The following is a 26,411-nucleotide window of genomic DNA, read 5'->3' as shown; positions in this document are numbered from 1 at the left end:
TTTTATAATGATTATATGGCATGATATGGGTATGTCTATTATCTTATGTTTGTCATTTATTTAAATGTATTGGCCTAGAAAGACAATATTTTTTTTTTGTATTTCATTCTATTAATGTTTTTAATTGTCAATTACACCAATAGTCTAGTTTTTTATTAAAATTCAAAGCTACACATTACTCTATTCTAGAAACAGGATATAAAATAAGGAGATGTGGTATGATTGCCAAAGTAGACAACTACCCACCAGAGACCAAATGACGTAAATGTTTGAACTATAGGACACCTTTTGACCTTCAACAAGGAGAAAAACCCATAAATGAAAAGCACATTTTAAATAAATTTCAAATAAACGAACATTTTGAACAAAGATTGATTTAGAGTAAAAAGTAAAAAATCGGATTTGGGTCTGATTTGAATGCAGTGATTTTTGTATTCATTTATTTCGATTACTTTGCGGATTTTCCTTGTAGTTGTTCAACAAAGTAGTAAAAAAGGGGGATACAACGATCTTAAACTTTATCGATCACTACTATGAAACAATGCAATTTTATGATAATAGTATTTAATAATGTATATGAATAATGATCGATGTTTTTTTGCATGGTCCTCGTCTGTGTATTGTGCAATAAATTGTATTTATTTCATCGTTTAAAAATCATCTCAGCAGTATTAATAACATCGATACAGGCAGCTATAATGAATGATTATCTGGTTTTTTTGAGAGGGTCCCCACTATAGGCTGTAGTAGTTTTGGTATTTAATATCGTATTGACTTTTATGACACGTCTAATGAGAGGTTTGTGTCCGAGATCGGGGACACATAATAGGCAGATACTATAACAATTAGTGGGTGTCAATATGCAATATCTACCATATACAATAGAAAGTATATCACTTGTGTTGAACAAGATAATACCTTTTTCTGGGGGAGGGGTTAAGGACAACAAGTAACGGTGTATGCTCTCAAATCGTGTGCTATTCTGATACATTTGTGCATCTCGGTAAAGTTATTATTTAGTAGTATTGTCATCACCATGAAAATGTACATTACACAATTGTTTTCATCTTGTTTACTCTTGTCGAAGCTACTTTTACGTTACTCTTGTCACGTCCACATTTTGCCAGGGAGTGCTTTTTTGTTCAATCTAGGATTCGAAATTTTCCCCCTGCAATTTTTTAAAAAGTAATTGTGGGATCTTCTCGCCAAACATGGACCCGGCTAACACTAACAAATTAATAGTACGTGTCTGTAAGATCTGTAATTGGAGATATACTTTGAATATAAATTATTCCCCCCTTATTTCTATTATTATAACATGATTGCATGCTTTTTGAATAAATACAGTGTACACGCACCGTGAAACCGACCCGTATCATTTCTTATAAAACCAACATATACGATCACGCACTGCTGTATACTTGACGAGGATGTCAGGAAGTCAGTATGCAAAGCATTTTATTGTCTATTACTAGTAATTAACAAGTTTTTAATTTTTACAATAAATGGGCAGATGCAGCGATTCAATGAAATATTTTCTTGTTTACATTGTCAAACATTCTTACAGATTTTCGCGACATCTTCCAGCATATTTATCTATTGTCATAAACATTTACAATATGTAATAAGATTAGTAGATTTTGCAAACTAAGTCCTTATAATTGAATAAAGTAACATTCATTTTCAGTGAAACTTTGTTTTAATGTTTATTAAGTTCCCATTAAAAATTGTTTTCTAGCCACCCTTTGTAATTAATGTAAGATAACACCCGGTTAAGTTTTTCAACATTTTATCATTATGGGGAGATAACCTAATTTGGCTTTCATATATAGTCCTTTTCAAAAAAGTTGAAATGCTTTATGTAGATTTCAATCATAGTTTCTTACTAAAGCATTTGACATAAATTTGAAGTTTCTAGAATAAAGTGGTGGTTATATTTTTCTGTTCATGTGTTTGTGTGTGTGTGTCTTATATGTGTGTGTGTGGGGGGGGGTTACACAGCATACATAAAATTAAGAATGGAAATGGGGAATGTGTCAAAGAGACAACAACCCGACTAAACAGCAGAAAACAGACCAAAGCCACCAATGGGTCATCAACACAGCGAGAAAATCCCCCACCCGGAGGCGGGCTTCAGCTGGCCCATAAACACAAATGTGTACTAGTTCAGTGAAAATGGACGTTACACTAACATGACTAAACTCCGATACATATAAATGAACTAAAATAAAAAAAAAACATACAAGACTAACAAAGGCCAGAGGCTCCTGACTTGGGACAGGCGCAAAAAATGCGGCGGGGTTAAACATGTTTAGTGAGATCTCAACCCTCCCCTATACCTCTAGCCAATGTAGAATAAACAAACACACAGCAATACGCACAGTAAAAACACTTTAAAAGAAGTCCGAGTCCGATGTCGGAATAGGTAACAGAAGAAACTATTAAGCAAAATGACAATGATACATAAATTAACAAAGGACTGCTAGCAGTTACTGACATGCCAGCTCCATACATCAATTTAATTGATTGAAAGATTATGTCTTCATCATATGAAAATCAAGCACCACTATACCTCCCGTTAGGGGTTTAGTATCATACCATCATAAAATATATGAGAAGAACATAACCCGTATCATGCCAACAACTGGTTTTAGAATAAATGTGTTTTTTTCCGATGCAAAAAAAATCAATATAAATTCCAAAATATGCCATCTTTAATGACTTGACAACAGTATCGTAACTATATCCCTTCTTACATGTCTTAATAAGTCTGTTTAAAGGTTTTGTTAGATTTTGAGGTGAATGACGACATTTTTGTGCTTTGTATAGAATATTACCAGAAAAGATAGGATGTGAAATACCTGAACGTATAAGATGTCTGCATGTTGATTTATATTAACGAATGATGTCCTTGTACCGATGATAAAATTTAGTAAATGTTTTGACTTTTTTGTGTTATCGAAAACCCTGGTGTAATGCATATGCATTTAGAAATATGACACAATTGTATACACAATATCAAAAACACTAAATGTATGATTTTACAAGTTGTGGGATCAATGCTGTTTGGGATTAGGGGATGCGGACAACAACTTAAAACAGTGTATTCATAACGTTCAGAAAGACTACAGATGTGAAATGAAACACATGTTAATGTTACAATGTTTACACCTAAATAATTTATCTAATATTAAAAAGTAGACGGCGTACATTACTTTTATACAATAACCATACTACGGCTTGAAGTATACACTATTATATAGTATATTACCCTTTTAAAGAAGGTACCCCACCAGTACTGTCGAGTAGGTTGCCTAATCAAACAATGTATATACGACGAGGGGTGTGTTTAACGGCATTGGCTTCTCATGAGGGTCTTGCATGGTAAAAAAAAAATACATAAAATTATAAATATAAATAAATGTCTATAATACTAGTAAACCAATTATAAATAATAATATCTATTAAATTTATGAATTTTGTAATGATTAAAGATGAAATCAAATACTGTAAATTGAGAAATTATTTGCGAGGTTTTTATTAATGCGAATATTGCGACTGTGTGAGTATCGCAATAACAAGAACTCGCATTTTGATATCTGACGCATATATCCGTATGCAGATGTTCATAAAATCGTAATTAATAATCTCGCATTTTTGTCCATTCTTCAAAAATCGCAATAATAAATGATCGCATTAATTTCTCAATTTACAGTAACTATACGTAAATATGAAATAATGAACCTCTTTAAGGGAGACTATAAACTCATTGATTCGGTAGTCTTGTTGGATTTGGAGCATAGTACAAAGGGATGTCACTCTTGCATACAAATGACACATCAAAAGAGTAAATTAACACAGCATTCGTGCTCCAGCTTCTATGAAGATTCTGAATAATCAATATAACCAACAGTTGTTAATCTATAGGATAGTGACTGCTAACGATTGCTAACCAACAGTAAAGTTTATTTGTTTGAATTTTTTGTTAAACCTACTCAGAAAAATGTTCGAACTACTTGATTTTCATAGCTCATAATTAACGTGTTTAACATTTAATGTAATATAGACTTTTAGACATTAATTGCCTCTAACAGTATAAGAAACAATACAGATCGTATACTTGCATCAACTTACCCAAATGTAAAGATTTAATTAAAGCCTGAACATTTTGACATTGTTTATATTTTCATCCGGATCGGTTTTTTAATATTATCACAACTTCCTGTTAAGATTTGAATAAGTACCTATATCCCGATATCGTAAGGTAGAAACGCTACTAGTCATTTAACCTAATCGCTTTGCTCCTGAACACAGTAATCCTTTACGCTTTTGTTAAGTGTTTCTTGATTAATCAAAGAGTGAGGAATTCCAAAAGGGTCAACCAATGTTAGATTACTTTTAATTCAATTTCGAAAAATGTTATGTTACCATATATGAGCCCTCTTTACAACTATGCATTATTAACTGAAGTTTTTTTTTTATATCAAAATCAACCTCCCGTCACCTTCCCTTTCCACCAACACACTCCAGTCGCCTTCTAAATATCAATCACATTAAATTGTCGGATTATCGTTTGATTTTTTTATTCATCTTTTAGTTCACCTAGGCCAAAAGGCCAGTGTGAGCTTTTGCCATTAATTGGCATCCGTCGTCCGTCGTCTGTAAAAATAAAAATAAGAAGATGTGGTATGATTGTCAATGAAACAACTCTCCACAAGAGACCAAATGACACAACTATAGGTCACCGTACGGCCTTCAACAATGAGCAAATCTCAAACCGCATAGTCAGCTATAAAAGGCTCCGAAATGACAAATGTAAAACTCTTCAAACAAGAAAACTAATGGCCTGAATTACGTACAAGATAATGGACGAAAAACAAATATGATATACAGCAACAAACGACAACCACTGAATTACAAGCTCCTAACTTGGGACAGGCACATACAGAATGTGGCGGGGTTAAATATGTTAGCGGGCGCCCAACCCTCCCCATTACCTGGGACAGTGGTGTAACAGTACAACATATGAACAAACCATAAAAATCAGTTCAAAAGGGCTTAACTCATCAGATAGATACAAAGCAAAAACAAGTAACAAAAACGCAGAGAGGACGTGACAGGGTAATTATACATTCCCACAACAAAAAGACACAACGTACAGATCTGAGAGTACTCGCAGTTACTGACAGCTAGTTCAAAGCCAATAACAACTAATAAAAAAAATGCTTCTAAGACTAAAATATCAATCAGTACACATCCAACTTCCAATGAATTTAGTGTAAAGACGTCATAAACAGTCAATGAAAAACATGACCTTATGCAATGCCAAGATACAGGTATCGACAGATTGTAGAGCCATTAATAAGCATATGTATATAAAAATAATATTTAGTTTGAATTTAATGTACTGATAACAAAATTAATATTAATACGAATGAAACCAATATTCAAAGATCTAATTACAGTGTTGAATTAGTAACCTTTTAGAATAAGTGTATTTAAAGGATTGATAAGTTTACCCGAATCGTTTCTAAATTTCGGGGCTCGGTAAACATGTTAACCTTTTTAAAGGACCATCTCCTCTGAAACTACTAGGCCAAATTTAACCAAACTTGGACACAATCATAGATGGGGATGTTTAAAAAATGATCCAGCCTGCCGACAAAGAATATCAGGGTAAAATGCCTTTTTTCGTCTATTTTTTTGAAAACCGCTATAGATAGAGAAAATCTTACGGACATACATGTTATGAAAATGCCATGACATCAACTCTTTTTTTTTATTATATAACTCGCATAAAGAGAAGCTATATATGGAAACACTGAATAATTATTTCTAAAACTAACTACACCACAATAAAAATAGACGTTTACAAACTTTTTTGGGTATTTATTTCCCAATTCAATATGAGTTAATATGTGTCTTTCTATGTTGTGATATTACACTATTGTTTCAGATTAGGGTGAAGGTTAAAGCCTATTAAAACGTTAAAACCCGCTGCATTTGTTTGCACCTGTCCTAATAACCTGATGTTCAGTGGTTGTCGTTTGTTGATGTGGTTCATAAGTGTTTCTCGTTTCTCGTTTTTTATATAGATTAGACCGTTGGTTTTCCTGTTTTAATGGTTTTACACTAGTCATTTTTGGGGCCCTTTATAGCTTGCTGTTCGGTGTGAGCCAATGCTCCGTGTTGAAGGCCGTACTTTGACCTATAATGGTTTACTTTTACTAATTGTGACTTGGATGAAGAGTTGTCTCATTGGCACTCATACCACATCTTCTTATATCTAAGTATGTATAATTGTTACAGTTCTATGTGAGTGTTAGAAACCAGTTGAAAAACTAGACTTTGTATATGGATATTTAATCCTTTGGAAATTGCAAAAAAAGAAACAAAAATATAAAAAAGGACTTTTAGATTATGAATCAAAGCATAAAACATATAAATATTCGTCAATTCTCTGAATAACCATGCGATAACATTATTAACTAACACGTTTTTTTTGGTTTTTTTTTATCTTATCCAGTAGTAAAATGTCGATGCATTACATTTGCGCTCATTACCATTACATTTTCGCGTAAATATCATTACATTTGTGCACAACTTTATACTATATTTGCGTGCATTCATTTGACGGGTAAACATAAGTAAAATTATATATATTTACAAGAACATATGAACAAACTATAAAAATCAGTTCAAAAGGGCTTAACTCATCAGATAGATACAAAGCAAAAACAAGTAACAAAAACACAGAGAGGACGTGACAGGGTAATTATACATTCCCACAACAAAAAGACACAACGTACAGATCTGAGAGTACTCGCAGTTACTGACAGCTAGTTCAAAGCCAATAACAACTAATAAAAAAAATGCTTCTAAGACTAAAATATCAATTAGTACACATTCAACTTCCAATGAATTTTGTGTAAAGACGTCATAAACAGTCAATGAAAAACATGACCTTATGCAATGCCAAGATACAGGTATCGACAGATTGTAGAGCCATTAATAAGCATATGTATATAAAAATAATATTTAGTTTGAATTTAATTTACTGATAACAAAATTAATATTAATACGAATGAAACCAATATTCAAAGATCTAATTACAGTGTTGAATTAGTAACCTTTTAGAATAAGTGTATTTAAAGGATTGATAAGTTTACCCGAATCGTTTCTAAATTTCGGGGCTCGGTAAACATGTTAACCTTTTTAAAGGACCATCTCCTCTGAAACTACTAGGCCAAATTTAACCAAACTTGGACACAATCATAGATGGGGATGTTTAAAAAATGATCCAGCCTGCCGACAAAGAATATCAGGGTAAAATGCCTTTTTTCGTCTATTTTTTTGAAAACCGCTATAGATAGAGAAAATCTTACGGACATACATGTTATGAAAATGCCATGACATCAACTCTTTTTTATTATTATATAACTCGCATAAAGAGAAGCTATATATGGAAACACTGAATAATTATTTCTAAGACTAACTACACCACAATAAAAAATAGACGTTTACAAACTTTTTTGGGTATTTATTTCCCAATTCAATATGAGTTAATATGTGTCTTTCTATGTTGTGATATTACACTATTGTTTCAGATTAGGGTGAAGGTTAAAGCCTATTAAAACGTTAAAACCCGCTGCATTTGTTTGCACCTGTCCTAATAACCTGATGTTCAGTGGTTGTCGTTTGTTGATGTGGTTCATAAGTGTTTCTCGTTTCTCGTTTTTTATATAGATTAGACCGTTGGTTTTCCTGTTTTAATGGTTTTACACTAGTCATTTTTGGGGCCCTTTATAGCTTGCTGTTCGGTGTGAGCCAATGCTCCGTGTTGAAGGCCGTACTTTGACCTATAATGGTTTACTTTTACTAATTATGACTTGGATGAAGAGTTGTCTCATTGGCACTCATACCACATCTTCTTATATCTAAGTATGTATAATTGTTACAGTTCTATGTGAGTGTTACAAACCAGTTGAAAAACTAGACTTTGTATATGGATATTTAATCCTTCAGAAATTGCAAAAAAAGAAACAAAAATATAAAAAAGGACTTTTAGATTATGAATCAAAGCATAAAACATATAAATATTCGTCAATTCTCTGAATAACCATGCGATAACATTATTAACTAACACGTTTTTTTTGGTTTTTTTTTATCTTATCCAGTAGTAAAATGTCGATGCATTACATTTGCGCTCATTACCATTACATTTTCGCGTAAATATCATTACATTTGTGCACAACTTTATACTATATTTGCGTGCATTCATTTGACGGGTAAACATAAGTAAAATTATATTTATTTACAAGAAACTAATCCTATAAAATCTTACATGCCAATTCAACCATAGCAATCTCAAGAGTACAAAGTACTGCCTGGATATGACCGTAATCGAGCTTGTAATTCAAGCCCTTAGCTTGGTATATGTTGTTGTTGACATTTCAAGACAGTGTTTGAAAACACAAACATAAGTGGACGTTGACACAACGTTCCAAAGTGACTCAAATACTTATTCAATGTACGCTATTAACTTACATATAATGCCTTTAGCTTCTGCTGGATTTTTTAGGATTATTTAACATAATTCATAAGATAGTCGGCAAATATTTATCAGATGTGACAAATAATAAACACATCTTGTTCAGTATTCAATAATCAAACTTTTTTATCATAAATATTTATCATGAATTATCTTTAAATTTACTTGTGTTACCTGTACAATAAAATAAAAACGCGTAAATGTAATAAAATAGTGCATCCAATTTTTAATAAAATTAATTCCCCAAATGCGCGCAGATATAATGCGCCTGACAATATGAAATATACAGGATAAAGATAAATTAAAGTTCCTTATTATAAACTGTTTACCGTTCCTGAACACAAGCGTTTATCTCAGATTTTGTGGAGTTCGTGCTGACCAATCTTTAGTTTTTTGTGTACGGTGCAGTCCGGTGTATCCGCGCACTTAAGACTTATGACTTCACTTCATTCAACTGATAAAACCAATAATTGGATAATATTGTGTGAACACATTCATAACATACTTTTATTTCATAAAATCTTCTGTTTGTATGGTTTCACTCTCAAGATTTTGTGTAATGAGTGTCCAAAATTAGGGAAACCCCTGTTCTGAGAGTTCCTCAAATGTCCGGTGATTTCGCGCATGCCTTCCAAAATAGCTTATTTTGAATAAAGGAAAGATTTTATACTACGAAGTATAGTTGAATTTGAACCAAATACACTTCTAAGGATGCAGAGCAAAAATTATTTCAATCTGATATAAATTTGACTTAAATAAAACAATATTTATCTGATGATGTAATTTTTGTAATGGAAATTGGCCAAATATGGTAAATCACGGGATTGCAGTTATTAATTAACTCTTGAACTTATCAATTTTATTCTTTTCTATCCTTTCGGAAGGCTTAAACAATAACAAGAACGAATTTATTTGTGTTACGTACTGTGCTGATATGACGAATTCAGCTAATGCGCGATATCACCAGCCGCGCGGACAACGGGGACTCCACTGTAGTGTTTTTAACGTTGTATGTCTGTTCGTCGTTTTTCTTCTTTTGACATGATATTATGTGTTGTTTTTGGAATTATGATTTTTGATTTTCCTCTTGGTATCGTCTTTCCCGCTTTTCTTTAAACTCGATTTTAATTGATAGTATTTGATCATGAGTATTTGCTGCCCTCGAGTACGTCACTCACCCGAGAACAGCAATCTGCCACTAGCCCATCCAGACTTTTTGTTAGATGAATTTCAGCACACCAGTAAAACACAAGATAGATATATGTCATATTATCATTAGCTAACGTAGGCTTGTGAACAAGATATGGGGCAACGGCACGAAGACCGTAAAAATTACCAAATGCAACACAGAAAAAAAGACATCCTATGCATGCCTGGCCATTGCGTTTCAATAGCAAAGTTCTACAAATCATTCTATTTTACTTTCTCACATTTGTATTCATTAAAATGAAGTACTTTTCGTTTTGACATAATGAACTTGATATTGGGGACAAAATAAATCCCTTACCGCGCCTACCTTTTGCGATGGCCTGTCACACTTTTTGTTATTTCATGCCTGTTTTATCGTTTCCGGTTAGGAGCTGAGTTTGCTTCATTTCTTGATCTTGCATTACCTTTTATTCAGAAGCGTTCTATTTGGAAATCTTAAGTCTAAACTTCTACATTCTGTGTGGCTCAAAATAAGGTTCACTCGATTCGGTTATGTTCCAGACGAGAGATAATTAAACTTGGGCATTTATATTTGTTACACACATAGTGCCACCTACCTCGTAAGCGCAGCTGCTACACATATTCAACTATATTTCACTCAAGGATAGTACGACATATTATTTTAGTATGTCCCCAGAATAAAAACTGACACTATGGAGTTTGGTTTATACTCTCAAGGTTTCATTCTGCTTAAGTGAGTGGAGTCAGTCATGAAGGTGTTGTAAGCTCCTCCGTTTATTGAAAACCTGAATAGAACAGTGGAATACTGCTCAATACCATTGACGTCTTCAAACATGAATTCAGATGTGAATAGTTGTTATATTGCGTGATGTTAAATGATTGCTATAATCAACGAACATTGATTTAAAGGGGCAGCCCCGATAATCCGACACCCCATTAGTCCGACACCCCTTTGGTCCGACGCCCCAATAGTCCGACACCCCATTAGTCCGACACCCCATTAGTCCGACGCCCCAATAGTCCGACACCCCATTAGTCCGACACCCCAATAGTCCGACACCCTATTGGTTCGACACCTAATAGTTCGTCATTCCATTAGTCTGACATCGAAATGTTTAAAAAAAAAAGTTATTTTTATACTAGAAAGCCAAATTTAAGGTTCGTTCAATATTGAGAAGAGGACACTGTCCTTCGTGGGAACAGGTGATGCAAGCTAGGTTAATGTATTAGTATTACAGTAGCCGAATTTCATCACCACTAACTAAAAGCACAAAATACTTTGTTAAGTCTTGGCGAATTGCTTAAATACCTCTCGATACAGTATCTCAGGGATACAGGATAAAAATGACGCAGTAAGAAAATAAAGGAACCTTGAAGCTTTGCTGCGTACACGATTATAAGAGTGAATATGGCTTGAGTGAATAAGACGGTCACGTTTTCTGGTATAACTCTAGCGACAAAAAGTACAAATGGTGCTGTAATTCAACTTAAAACTTCTGATTCAAATATTTTTGGGGAAAAGGGGAGCTAAAATGTAACAGTATAATGCCATTAGTTGAAGAAGAACACCAGTTTTTTTTTCATAAGTGAGGCAAAATATATTTTCGTCGAGGGGAAATAATGACTCAAAATAGTGCATTCTGAGCGTTTCCCGGACCCTTTCTTAATCTGAAACGCAAGTTTTGTTTTAATTATTTTTTCGACAATATTCTGGTTTCAAAGCAAAATATAAAGATTCAGTGTAAGACTTTTAGCTTTTAGGGATAACATCAAAAGACCGATATGTAGATTAAAGCAAAAATCGTAATTCACATAATTAGGTGTGTGGTTGCTTTTTTTTTTTTTTTTTTTTATTGAGATTCGGCTTACAGGAAAAACGTATTATATCTGTCAATTATGTTTTGTTTTTTTTCAACTTAAGTTAACAGGGGGCTGATTATCATTGATATAACTATGTGATTTCAGTTTTTATAACACCATTTCAATTACAACTTGATGTACAATGTAGTTCAAAACTGGGATAGAAAGGGTGCACTCAGGAAAACTGTTTTAAAGACCTCATTGCTACATTTTTATGCTGTTTTAATATGTATAACCGCTGATTAATATCGGATCTGTCTGTTCTGGTCTTGTATTGTGTTTAGACTTTGGTGTAATTTTTTTGTGACTTTGAAATTTATTCACACTACTCTAAGTACCACCTTAAGTCGACGCTAGGGGCCGTCTTGACCTTGTTGTAGGGTATGAATGATTCGTTCATTGTTGAAGACCCTCCAGCGAATGTCAAGATGAAGAACAGGAATAAAAGCCCTGTTCATTGATAACTTGTATTTTTCTATGTATTGTGTGCGATTTTGTCCCATGCACATTTACTCCATGTCCCTTTTCTATTTAAGGGCCTGAACACGGCTTAATGTAAGTTTACGCCCTTCAATGTAAAAGGTCATATGACAATACATTATTTTTCTTTTTAAATGATTTGATTCCGGGAGATTGGTTGTCTCGCTTTAATTAAACCCATGTCAGCTTTTTTAGTTTAACAGTAAAGAGAGCCAGTTTTGTATTCTTTAATACAAAGTTTAATTTTCCTTGAAAAAACGACCAATTTTTCTATGTCCGATAGCTTCGTATCTTCTAAAAACATTTTCTCGAACATTATCTGGACATCGGTGGACATGTAACATTGCCAAAGCAACCGACCACTTCGACTATGCTATTTCGATATTTTTTATTTTCTATTATCAATGTTTCATAGTGCATACCTTTTCATAGACTAACCGATACATGTTTTTAAAATTAGACAAAAGGTCCTTAAATAAAATAAAACTCAAGTTTAAATAAAATTACTAATTTACAAATGAAATTCAACACTAAGACAATAGTCATAAAGAAGGGCAATCAATGAACAAGAGACAAACCCGGGAACAGATAAGACACATAACGACAAACAATAAACAATCAACACTGAAAACTAAAAATAAATGAGAAACATGGATCCCGAAAAAAGAGAGGCGACGGCAGAGGGTGAACGGAACTTGCTTCTTGCAAAACACTCGCCGTGAAAACAATTTGATATGAAGACAAGCTTTTGTTTCAACTTATTATTATTTTTTTTTTGAAATTTCCAACATGAGGCATTTGGCCCATTTGCCATATTTAAGAAAGAGTGAAATTAGGACAGAACACGAATGTTCTGTTGTAATTTCGCTCTTTTTCAAATAGTGGATAAACTGGTTCAGTTATTATATCTCTTCCAAATAATGCCCTTCAGTTTTTGACGCATTTGCCGTACAGGGACTAGGTATGCAGATCAATATTTGTATGCCCCCGCCGTTAGTCGAAGGGGGCATTAAGTGTTACCCTTGTCCGTCCGTACGTCCGTCCCAAAATTGGTTTCCGTTCTCTAACTTTAGTTTGCCATAACCAAATTTAATGAATCTTATATCCAATGCTTATTACCATAAAACACAGATCAAGTTCGAAATTCGGGTGGCGTCACTTTTACAGTTCTCTAGTTACATGTATGTCCCTTTATAACTTTGTATGCAAGCGGGGGCAGCATCTGTGTCCCATGGACACATTCTCTGCTTATTTTAATCAGACATCAATATTTCGTAGTTTTCTAGAAATGTGCAGTTTACTATCCACATCAGTATACCGAAAAACCCTAAAGGAATCTAAGTCGCCATTTCGAATAACCTACATTTCATCAAATAAAAAAATAATTAAAAATACTTATATGTGACTGTATATCTTATAAAGTCATTCATTTCCTTCCTAAACGATTCTCGATCAGAAGCATGTATATTGATCACCCGATCAACGACTACCTTACTCAGCTATCGTTTCAATCAGGTCAAAAATTTAAAATTTCCCGGCGAAATCAACGTAACTGGCAAACATGTCGTTTTTTCAACAACATAGACGCAATGGGAGATACTTCTGTCATTACATCAAGTGACAAACATTTCATGCATGTTCAGGATAAGAACTAATCAACAATACATCCAGTAATAGGGGTCGACCAGAATGAAGAGCGGTAATATGATTCGAAGCAGTAATATTCACTGTAAGTCCAATCGGACGGCAAATGCCATCCGTTTTAATTGAGTTTAACAACCGTAATAAAGCATTCAATAAAGAACCAATTATAATCGATTGTTCAATTTTACTATGGATATTTTGACTTTCATTTTTTTTATAAAGTTTTCGATATTTAAATTCAAGTTCGGTGGAGATGGAAACCAACATGCTTGGATGAAATAAGTTTTTGTTTGTTTGTTAATGAAATCTTTTTAGTTTGACAGTTTCGGAGAGTATATTGCAGTTTTTTTACAAATATTAAACCCTTCCGGAGCACCTGAGATCACCCCCAGTTTTTGGTGGGGTTCGTGTTGCTTAGTCTTTAGTTTTCTATGTTGTGTCATCTGTACTATTATTTGTCTATTTGTCTTTTTATTTTTGGCCATGGCGTTGTCAGTTTGTTTTCGATTTATGAGTTTGACTGTCCCTCTGGTATCTTTCGTCCCTCTTTTATATATACCTTTTATTTCGTCAGGAACAAGTAACGTAATATTTAGAACATATCAGGCATGGGGTAATGCAAATTTGTAATTGTAATGCATGGTAATGCATTACATTTTCCCAAGTAATTGCATGTAATGTGTAATGCAGCAATTTTTGCATTACATGTAATTGTAATTTAATGCATTACTTTAGCAAAAAGTTGTGTAATTTCATGCATAACATAACATTACATGGCATTACTTTTTTCACATACTATATATCTTTAACAGATTGTTGGAGATTTAACTAAAGCAGAATTTAAGATTTCTTGATTAACTAAGAACATAATCATTTGGATATTGATTTTCTATTTAATATTTATTTTTCACCCTTTACATAAATCACTAGAGGGAATTTGGAGATTAAGCCTTGCCCCAGGTAATACTTGAAAAAAAAGCTGGTATAAATACTAGAATGACCAAATTACAATTCTAAATGAATAACACAACACTGTATATCATATTGAGTTCTTTTTTTTTATTTCATCTATTGCATACATTTTCCTGCATAAAAAAATTGATATCTGAAAAGCATTACTGTATTCCATTGTTGTAAAAAGATCAATGAATACATTGTCATGATTAAATAACAGATAATTGAACATTGTCTTAAAACACTAATTAGTTTGTTTTACAATCAATATTTTCACCATTTTGACACTTGGTCATAAATTAAGCTCTATGTTTATCATATAATTAGGAAAGAAATTCTCAGTAAATATTTTTATTGAAATTAAGAAAACAAATGTATATTTATAAAAGTAAAGTTAACATTGAGTTAAAATAAGTATTAAACTTCATCTCTTTAATTTCTTTTTGGAGAAAACACAGAGATGTTTACCTTGAAACATAGAATGCGCATGAAGGATGAAACCTTCAAAACCCTCATGAGGTTAAAATGTAATAGTCGTATTGAATAGACTTTTTACATGTATATTTAAATTCAATACATGGAACACTTACTGCATATGCTAGAATATTTTGTGACTTCATGTTGTTTTTCAAAATGTTGGATTTTTCTTTTAACTTGATAATAAAATTTACAAATGTAATGTGTAATTCAATGCATTACTTTGCAAAAGTAATTGTAATTTAATGCATTACTTTGATAAATGCATGTAATTGTAATTTAATGCATGGTTTTGTCAAAGTAATTGTAATATAATGCATTACATTGCAATGTAATTCGCCCCATGCCTGGAACATATACATGTATTATAAACGAACGCCTATTCCATGACAGTCTGTTGTCAGGCCAATTTCTATGCCTAACCAATATACCCTTATTTTCCCGTGGCAGTCCAAATTTTCCGTCCTCAATCTCGGTCGATTCCTTATCAATTATTAATTTGTTTTCGTCCTTAACATGCATGAATTATTTGACACTGGACGTAAAGAAAACAGCAATCAATCAATCAAATTCCTTTTTTAACGAAGTGGTTTTTTTATGAAAGAGCTAGGTCACACTTTGTATTTGTAAAGCAACATATTGCAAGAATGGCATTTCTTACATGCATGTACCAGTTGGGAAGTGCTGTCTTTTCCATTTCTTTGTTTTCACTACAATAATTTTTGTTGCGAACTTCACTCTTTATGCATGTTTTTCATCACTATTGTAATTGAATTATCTATGTTAAAGTTTTATGTATTTAATTTGATTTTTGGGGGATAGAAACTTACCATACACATTTATTATCGGGCATTTACAGTCTATAGAAAGTGTGAATCGAAAACAACTGTTTCTTAGGTGGAGTAGCGGTATTTTCTAATATGAAATTGTAAATATAATGACAATTTGTGAGAAAAAAAATATCTTTTCGGCAATAAAGAATATGTTTAATATTAAAAATAACAATAGATTAGGTCCGGAATTACTTCACATAACAAAAAGGAGATTTTGGTGTATAACTATTAATCAACAAATCGATCATTACCAACATTTTGAGGTCGTTCTAAAGTAAAAAATCAAGTGCATCTGTAAAACGAGAAACAAGGCTAGATATCTTTATGCATATATCAACTGCCAACATATCGTTTAAATACAAACCAAAATTTAGTCCTGAAATATGTTCAATAGTTAATTAATAGGACAAATTGTTGTGCTCTTTTTTTATTGCGTAAATAAATGATTATGAGCTATTTATTTTATTGTAGATGTTATACGTTTTTAATGTTATTGCAGTATTTTTTTCTATATAACTACAACTTTTAATTTATATGAATTGTTAGTGTTAAGCTCACGACAGAATGTCAAAATCAAATTAAAGCATCTTTCGAAATTCTGAACTGTTCCTCGAACAAAATTTTATTAGATAAAAGTTATATATGCATTGTTGGTAAATAATTGTTTTGAGCTTTTTACTGATATGTAAAATTGTATCTTCCATGTCCGGGACAACGGTAACTGTACATCTATCTTTGTTTGGAATAATACTTTTGAAATATGTGAATTCGTTTTAGGTTTATTGTAAACCGGTTTAGATTGTATTGTCGCTCTGAATATTTTTTTTTCTCTTAAGAAATAGAACCGAATACCATGAAAGTTCCAACTATGTACTGGCTTCTGAAACTTCACAAAACACCTTACAAATATAGATTTATTACGTCTTCAAGACATTGTTCCACAACTAAACTGTTTGTTCTACTTACTAGTACACTTGGTACAATCAAAAACCTGGTAATAAATTGTTCAGATAAGGCCTTTGAAAATAGTGGAATTATTTACTTTTGGAGTGTTAAAAATTCGTTGGAAGTACTTAATAAATTGCACGCTCATATTGTTGTTTTGAATCTGTTCAAAGTTTTGATTTTTCTAATTAAATGGCCATTTAAAAAGTCGGAGTGCGAATATGTATGTTCAAACTCTTTCAGGTCATTTTTAAGTAACAACAGACAAAAGAATTATGTCAATTGGACCTGCTTTGATAACTGCACTTGAATTTTTACTAGATAACATTTTTGTTCGCTATGGAGATTCCGTATATCGTCAAGTTATCGGAATTCCAACGGAGATTTACTGTGCACCACTAATTCCGAACCTTTTTCTGTATTATAACGAGTTACAATTTATGACTAAAATCAGCATAGACCCATCGAAACAACATCTGATACAAAAATTTAATAACACTTTTAGATATTTGGATGATATATTGGCTCTCAATAATGACGACGACTTCAGTATGTACACCAAAGAGATTTATCTTGCTGAACCGACTTTTAAAAAAGCTAATACTAACAATGAACACTGTCCTTTCTTGGATCTTGATATATATATATATCTTTAACGGGAAACATAATACTAAAATTTACGATAAAAGAGATGATTTATAAATATTTTATTGTTAATTATCCTTTTTTTTATGGTGACGTTCCATTGTCACTATCTTATGGTGTTTATATATCCCAACTTGTACGATTCGCTCGTGTATGTTACAATGTATTTGATTTTAACGATATTACTGAAAAATGATTACACCAGGGTTTTCGATATCACAAACCTGTCAAAACATTTACTAAATTTTATCATCGGTACAAGGGCATCATTCGTAAATATAAATCAACGTGCAGACATCATATACGTTCTGTTATTTCACATCCCATCTTTTATGAACATATTCTATACAAAGCACAAAAATGTCGTCATTCAACTTAAAAGCTAACCAAACCGTTGAAAAGACTTATTCAGAAGGGATATAGTTACGATACTGTTGTCAAGTCATTAAAGATGGCATTTTTTTTGGAATAAATATTGATTCACTCATAGGGTCTTTGCGTCGGAAATAAACACACTTATTCTAAAACCAGTTACTGGCATGATACGGGTTATGTTCTTCTCATATATTTTATAACGGTATGATACTAAATGCCTTACGGGAGGGATTGTGCTTGATTTTCAGATGATGAAGACAATCTTTCATTCAATCAGTTTAATTGAGATCTGGAGCTGGCATGTCAGTGACTGCTAGTAGTCCTTTGTTAATTTATGTTAATCTCACAAAACATGTTTAACCCCGCCGCATTTTTACGCTTATCCCAAGTCAGGAGCCTTTGGACTTTGTTTTTCATGATGGTTTGTTAATTTTGGTTCCTTTATATGTTTTGGAGTTTATTGAGACGTCCATTTTTGCTGAACTAGTATATATTTTGTAAGGGGCCAGCTGAAGCACGCCTCCGGGTGCGGGATTTTCTCGCTGTGTTGAAGACCCATTGGTGGCCTTCGGCTGTTTTCTGCTCTTTGGTCGGTTGTTGTCTCTTTTAAACATTCCCAGTTTTAATTCTCTATTTTATTTTTTGTTTTGTTTTAATGGATATCTACAGCATGACCTATGATACAATCGAACAGTCCGGAAGAATAGCGGCCACATTAAAATTCTGCTAAAGCACCATCCTTTATGATAGAATTACTTAGTAAAACGATCGAATCATGTATTATGGATTTGGAATGTGGTTAAAAAGTATGCAATATTGATAGGCATATCCAAAATTGATCGATTCTTGAGTCAAACTCAGTAAAGGGCTATCTAAATTCAAATAAATTGATCAATTTAATAACACTCAACGTTACCTTGATGATGTGTTTTTCTTTAAATAATCAAGAATTCTCTTATTATACTTCGAACATTTACCCATGAGTTTCCTTTTGACACGTTTTATAAATCTAGTATTAACCTTTTTCTAGATTTGGATATTTTATCTTACCTTTTTCTAGATTTGGATATTTTATTTTCACACGTGATAATCTAAACAAATTTTACGTAAAAATAAAACTACTTTTCGTTCGTTATTGTTAATTATCCTTTTTTTTTTTGGTACGTGGTGTTCCTCTGGCCTTTCGTACGGTGTATGTATTTCCCAACTAGATCTCTTTGTCCTTGTATGTAGAAACGTTTTATATTTCGATGAACGAAATCTATGCATCACTTGTAAATTATTGAAGTCATAAAAAACGAGTTTCTGGTTATTATAATGTTAAAGAAACTATTTAACCAATACATGCATATATACTAAATCAAGTCCTCTGTGCAAACTTTTCAAAACAAAAAAATTTTTTACGAATCCACAACGTATAATCGGCTGCTGATTAATTTTCGGATTTTGGTGCTGAGGTTTACCGATCGTTACCTATTGATTAACAATAAACACAGAACCATGGAGCACGTGAAAAATAAGTGAGATGATAAAGCGATGAATGTTTGTTTTTATTTATATTTTCCATGCGTTCCATTTGTGAATTAAACTTTGGCATTACAGTTGTTGAATTGTTTGGTGTATTAACTGTTTTCTTTCAGAATCGATAAATACTTAGTCAATCTTTTATCAACTTTCTATCATCAAGGGTTTTCCCTCACACTTGCACTTTGAGGTTTTCGAAGTGCAATGGTTAAGGTCACTTCATATTGAAAAGCTGTCGGTCAATTAGAGTACGGGAAGATAATAATGCAACGGCAGTACATTTCTGAAGATTTGGATAAAAAAAAGATTTACTTTTCAACGAAATTTATGTGTTTCATAGGAAGTATATAAAACATATTTATCTTTCTCTATTAGAAGTATCATAAGAATTTAAGTCAGTGATTTCGTTACCATTAATGACTATATGTTATGCTAATTGACAGGAATTTATCTAGATGTTTTTTATTTTCTAAGGTCTTTTGCGTTTTGTTGTCCTTCATTTTTTTATATACTTACAACTTTTGTAATCGTTCTGGAATTATGAAACCGTTATCTTGATATAAAACACTTCAGATCACCAGTGTTGTTCGTGTGGATCGTGTTGCTCAGTCTTTAGTTTTTTGTGTAGTGTTTTGAAAACTGTTGTTTGTCTTTCTCATGTTCTGTTGTTCTTTGGATTTTTTTGCCATTTTTTGTCGGTCTCTTTTCAACTTATGAGTGTTTCAGCCTTCGGTATCTTCTGCCTCTTTTATGATCTATACATCGTTTGAATTTTTTGCGTCCATTGGTTGCTGCCTCATCAGCATACTCCAAACATATTCTTTCATCTCTGTTAGTGTTTGTTTTCAAATATGCACTATTTTCATTTTATCAAAAAAGGGGCATTAGCTTTCAAATTCATGTTCAAAGATTTAACTCAAATATTCATATTTGATATATAACATGATACTGAAACGTATATTCAAATTTAAAAAAGTCTAAAATAAACAATTAACAATGCATGGACTCGATAGTATGTATCAACATTTCGTGTGTATTTTTGTCTAGACGTCATCTAATTAACCATCGAGATGACCTCCGAAGACTGCTGATGGTCATATAACCCGATATAAACATAAATATAAATATAAATAGATAGCCACCACGTGCAATTGGAATTTTTCTAGGTCTGTTTGATTTCATATTGTAGGTTAAAAAGTATGTATATCGTCGTTTTTACCTGTATAAAAATGATTTTTTGAGGATCGAATCATTCAACCAAATGGTTCATTCTTGTTTCACTTTCAATGTTGACATTCTTTTCCCTTTAATAGATGAATGCATGCGTAACGCATGTCCAGCTAAGGGGTTATATTGAAGGTCACATGAATACGGATTCAATGAGGTCGAATTATTCACTTGCAAGTGAATAAGTCATCAGCGATGATTCTTAGCTTATTTTGAACCAAACTGGCTGCTAAAAGCGAATTATTCTTTCACTATTTCACTTTCATTAATGATTGAAAAAAAAAGATCATATTTTTTTTTTTTATATCTCGTAGCTAATGCCCCCTTAAGCGGCTGAATGAAATAAAATACGAAGTCAACTTAATCAGATTGGCAAGTCTAAAATATAACAGAAACATATCATATTGTATAGATATATCACGAAAATCACTTTATTCACTACGATATTGGTATAATTTTATAGGCGTCAACTTCGTCTGAACACACCTGTAACAATACATTATTTGTAGTGATAATACAATGTAGGACTGTAATGCAATGTATATAAAAACCTCCCTATTCCAGCCTTTTAATTCAATTATATATTGTAGGATGAAGAAAAGGCTTTTACCAGCAAAAGTAAGTTTATTTCTATGTATTGATGATGCAACATTGTACATAGTCTGTTAGCACTAGTAAAATAACTCAATTATAAATATTTTGAAGATTCAGAAAATGAAAAAAAAAAGGTTCGGCTGAAAACTAAACTTTTCGACAAAAGAGCAAGCAAATCATCAACGATACCAGGCTTATACTTTTGTACGCCAGACGAACTTTTCGTCTACAAACGATCCATCAGTGACGCTCGAATAAAAAAGTTAAAAGGCCAAATAAAAAAAGAAGGCATTGCGGACCCAAAATTTCGAAATGTTTTGACAAATACAACTTCTTTAATCTATTCCTTTGGTAGAAATTTCTTAGGATTCGAACGAAAAAGATAATGATTTTCTTTTTCAGTCGTAAATTTTCTATATGCATCATCATCATAGAACAGTTCATTACGTATCACATTTGACATATGAAAACTGCAGAATTTATACACTATTTCTATTGTGGAAACGTTGTTCGCACCCAAGAAACAACAAAATCATTTAAATGAAGCTTTATGATAACTATTGACATAATCTCACCAAGTGGAAAGTTGTTTCCTGTATGCACACATACTTTTCCAATCTAAAATATATTTAAAGTTGATGTAAAGCAAGGAAAACAAACTTTTTTTAACTCCTTAAATGTGAAATTTGTTTTTATTTTCTAAACACCTTGTACCTAAGTGTGTTAGGACACAATTAAGAATATGTATGGTAGTTTTTCAATTTGCACTAATATTTCGGCCACAGATTTCCATATTATGACATTTTGACCGATTGTGGATTTACATGGCAAATAATGTGTTTATTGCAGGAGATGTTTTCTCTTCTATTCACCACGTATCTCGTCTTTTGAAGATCAGTGACATGCATTTCACTTAATATTTGTGTGTTAACTTAAATTTGTATGTTCTGAATGGATAGATGTCATTTTAACATCGGGAACTACTGTTCCATCTTAATTTAACACTCATCAATTTCTCTTCCTGTAAAACTGTTTCTTTCTAATATCAAGAGCTCGAAAATTTATATTCAACAATAATTACTTAAAATAAAGTCTACTAAATACTAGTATTCTGTTATGTCATAATGACGTTTTATAAATTTCGAGCATCCGAATCGTTTTTACCTCCATCAGGCAGCACAAACATAAACATTTGAAAGCCAGAGATTAAAAAACATGAAAACATTCGTACACTACGAACAAAAGGGACTTAAAATTAGCCAAATTCATTTAGCGTGAACTTTGCCATTTCGTTGTCAGTTTGTCTTAAACTTATCAGTTTGAGTATCCCTTTGCTATCTTGTGCCTCTCTTTTACCTGATTCATTTGGAACCTGAGTTTGTTGATAATTTCTTAATTTATCAACTGGGAAATTTAGAATGTATTTTAGTAATAGTACTGAAGCACTGACTACTCAGAATACTATACCCTCAGGGACTAACAGTCCACAAGCAGTGTTATCGCCCGATTGCTTGTTCACTAAATCAACATTTAATAATTTCGTGTGTCCGAAGCGATTTGCCGGCATCAAGAACGCTGAAACTTAAACATTTGATTGATTATTGTTTGCTTAACTCCCAATGGCAAATAGTTTATGCATGTTTAGAACAAGTGAAACATTTGAAAGCAAGGAATGTTTAAAATCTTAGACACGTTAGGAACTATATGACCAAAAGGGACCTAAATAGAATAGCCAAAATTATCAAAATTCAACTTTGCTTAGGTATTTTTTAACTACTGATTTGTCGCTACATCCTTATTAATTGATAGTAATAATAGAATCAATTACAATAAGTGTTTGAAAAATGTCACTACATTTACAGATCTGTAGCTATTTCAGATACCTGAGTACGACTACTGAGACTTAAATTAAAGTCTAAATGGTCCTCTGCCTCTCTCCATTCAAAATTTTAACACATATTACCTGCTGACTAACCCGTTACTCAAAATAAAATATCTATAACAGAAAACTATGTGTAAAAATTTGTTAACATTTAAAAGGTCATTCATTTGAATAATTTTGAATTGGAATTATTAAGTCTTAATATGAATCTCTTGGCAATGGGTAATATAAGTGATGAAACTTGTCCAATATGAAAATCATCGGTGAGTTATCCTTAAAGATATGAGACAGGGAAAATATACATTTATAAAACTATATATACCGCATCTTAGGGCTAATTAGAACAATGCAATGATTCATTTGTAGCCCAGAAGATGCGGAGAGGGGAAAGTTTGTTAATTTATTTGTCCAGCAATCCTGGTTGAATTTTGCATTAAAGTCATATAAGGCCATTTTAAGTCATTGAGAAATGATATCATATATATGAATACATCTTTAAAAGAAAGAAAGGTACATGCAAGAATCCGATCACCTTGACATTATCTTCAGCAATCACTTGTTACGGGTAATATCGAAACACACAATTAACACAGAAATGTCGTTCTATCGATGACCTCAGATTAAACAGGCATGAAGGTCAATGCAAAAAGTTTTCAAATTGACCTACATTTTTCATATGAGTGGTTGGTAAAAAAATGATAAAATGATTTACAAAATTCGAGTAATGGTTGATAACGACAACCCCAAGACAATAGGCACTTCCGTCTACTATAAATAGAAAATCTCACAAAACATTTCGAAACATTCATATGATGACCAGATTCCAGTTATCCCCATTTGAAATTAAGTTTGATAACCAATATTGAAGTTACATTTGCCAAAAATTGAAATATTTTACAAAACTGAAAAATCATGTGCATTAATTGCTTCCAAACACTAATATGACGTTAAACTACATGAACATCTTTAAGAACACTTTGTGATTGCTGGAGCAGTAAAAAATCATGTCTTTTGTTATTTTCTCTATATAAAGAAGAGGATAAGTTATGATTGCCATTTAGGCAACTATCCAGAAGAGACCACATGACGCCGATGTAAGCAGTTAAACATATTTACGAGGCCTCGATCCTCCCTTAACCTTTGATAGTGGTATAACAGCACAATATAAGAACACATCAGTGAAAAAGGCTTGACTCGTCAGATCCACACAAAGCACACAAAACAAAAAACAAAACAACTGAAGACACAATGTGCCGTTTTAAGATTACTCGCAGTGGCTGTAAGCTAGTTCCGCTTTGTACCGATCTGATGAATTAGGACTTTTTCAGCTAACTCTAACAGTTCTATTTTAATGTTCTAATGTCACCCTTCCAGAGGACCTGAATTCAACCCAGGTTTTTGATGAGGTACTTGTTGCTCAATATCTGTAGTGTGTTGTTTGTCATTTCGTCGTTTTTCTGTTTTGGTTATAGTGTTATCTGTTTTTCTTTTACTTATAACTGTACCCTTGGCATTTTCTCATTGTATTGTAACATCACTGTACCTTGTAAATTGAGCGCCTAAACCAAAAGTCTGAAATCTAATCGTTGTCATTATTTGCTGTCCTCCATAATCACTGATAATTAATTTTCGTTTGATATTTTCAGTTTAACTAGTCCGTTAGTTTCCTATTTGAATTGTTTTGTTATTCCAGTGCCTTTTATCGCTCAGTATACAGGTTGTACTGAATGTTGAAGGCCATATGGTGATCTGTGGTTGTTTACATCGTTGTTGTTTGGTTTTGGGGAGATAGTTGTCTCATTCTAAATCTTTCTACATCTCCTTATATTTATATTGTTTAAGATGCGTAGGCATCCGGGTACTGTAGGTAGTTTCAATCAAGGTGAGCTTCTTGCTCGCATTTTTTAAAATTTTTCTAATTGAATTGTTTTCGGGGTATTTGTAAGAGGTAAAGGTGGTCTTCGTGATGGGCATACTAGCATTCCTTCCTTTAACAGAAATATACAATATCCAAAACAAAATTACAAAATAAACAATGCATCTCATTATCAAATGAATTATTATTAGATATCTTAAAAAATATATTTTGATATGGTTGTTATCTGCTAGTAATATATGTTTAGATTATCAATGGTTTTTCAAACGAGAGAGTGTTTCACAGCTACAATCTCATCGTAGGGCGAAGTCCCTGAGATGAGATGTGGCCTCGAGTTCAAAAGACTAATGCTGATCTGTTTATCGCTATTTTTCTGCTGTGGTCGTTGACGTTTTCATTGACAACTGCATGTGCACCCGTAGTTTCTGGCGATAATTTTCTATCTCAAGCGAGTAGCATGATATGAAAATTTGTCACAAAAAAGATCAAAGGAAAAATACACAAAATAGCGATTAGGTATAATAGTTAGCTTCATAATCATTTATTCAGATAATTATGTCCTCTCATCCAATTATTCAAAGTTTGATTTCCATGTTACCTGCATCTTCCCTATCGAACTTGAAATAAAGAAAGGGACCGTACTTTTAAGTCTGCTATATAACTTGACTGATCAAGCTTTTCTCGAGTTTTCTCGTCCGTTGTCTGACGTCTGTCGTCAGTTTTCCGTCGTGTGTCGGCAGTCGGCTGTTAATGTTTACATAAATCTTTTCCTCAGTAACTAATGCGCCAATATTAGAACCAAACTTAGCCACAGCCATTCTTGTAGTATCTAGTTTTATGTGTCCGATGATCCCGCCGCTAACCAACAATTCCGCCTAGGCTTAACAAAAAAGAACACTATGATAACACAAAAGTTTTGTCTATTATCTATCATAGATAGAGAATATCGGAGGGATGCAAAAATGTTCAGAACTTTATGAACTGCATATATTCTATTCCAACCGAATCCGTCGTACGCTTCCTATTTACCATCTTTCACGATTTTGGCTTCTATCTTGAGACTATAATAGATCAAGTAAAACTGTAAACAACAAAAACGATTATGAGGAAAAAATCTACCGTCCAATCAAAATAGCTGAATTTCGATTCCTCATAAGAGATATTGGCCTTGAATTTCAATTTTTGTCATTTTTTGTGTTTTGACGAGAAACTAAAGTATGTATTCGTTCGGTATACCTTTTCGAACAATTCTGTGAAATTTTAACCCCATCTTAAATAAAATAAGCTCATTTTTAATATATTAAACTAAACATGCTTATTACTGTTCCTTGTCGCTTTTTATGGAAAAAAAGCATTTAAAACACTGATTATGTC

The 26,411-nt window shown here is 32.6% G+C and overlaps 2 protein-coding genes across 2 annotated transcripts in view; one reads left to right on the top strand and one right to left on the bottom strand.

Moving 5' to 3' along the window:
* Nucleotides 1–26,411, bottom strand: part of LOC127728939 (uncharacterized) — a 667,964-nt gene that overhangs the window by 308,616 nt on the left and 332,937 nt on the right. The window lies entirely within an intron of this gene.
* LOC127729666 (uncharacterized) overlaps nt 1–26,411 on the top strand; it is a 306,784-nt gene that overhangs the window by 203,931 nt on the left and 76,442 nt on the right. The window contains exon 17 of the mRNA XM_052237520.1: nt 21,276–21,303. Within this exon, the coding sequence (XP_052093480.1) occupies nt 21,276–21,303 (28 nt within the window). The remainder of the gene's footprint in view (nt 1–21,275; nt 21,304–26,411) is intronic.

This window comes from Mytilus californianus, unplaced genomic scaffold (genome assembly GCF_021869535.1).
Source record: "Mytilus californianus isolate M0D057914Y unplaced genomic scaffold, xbMytCali1.0.p SCAF_2, whole genome shotgun sequence".
In the NCBI taxonomy this organism is placed as follows: domain Eukaryota; kingdom Metazoa; phylum Mollusca; class Bivalvia; order Mytilida; family Mytilidae; genus Mytilus; species Mytilus californianus.
This window is presented reverse-complemented; position numbering and strand designations above follow the sequence as displayed.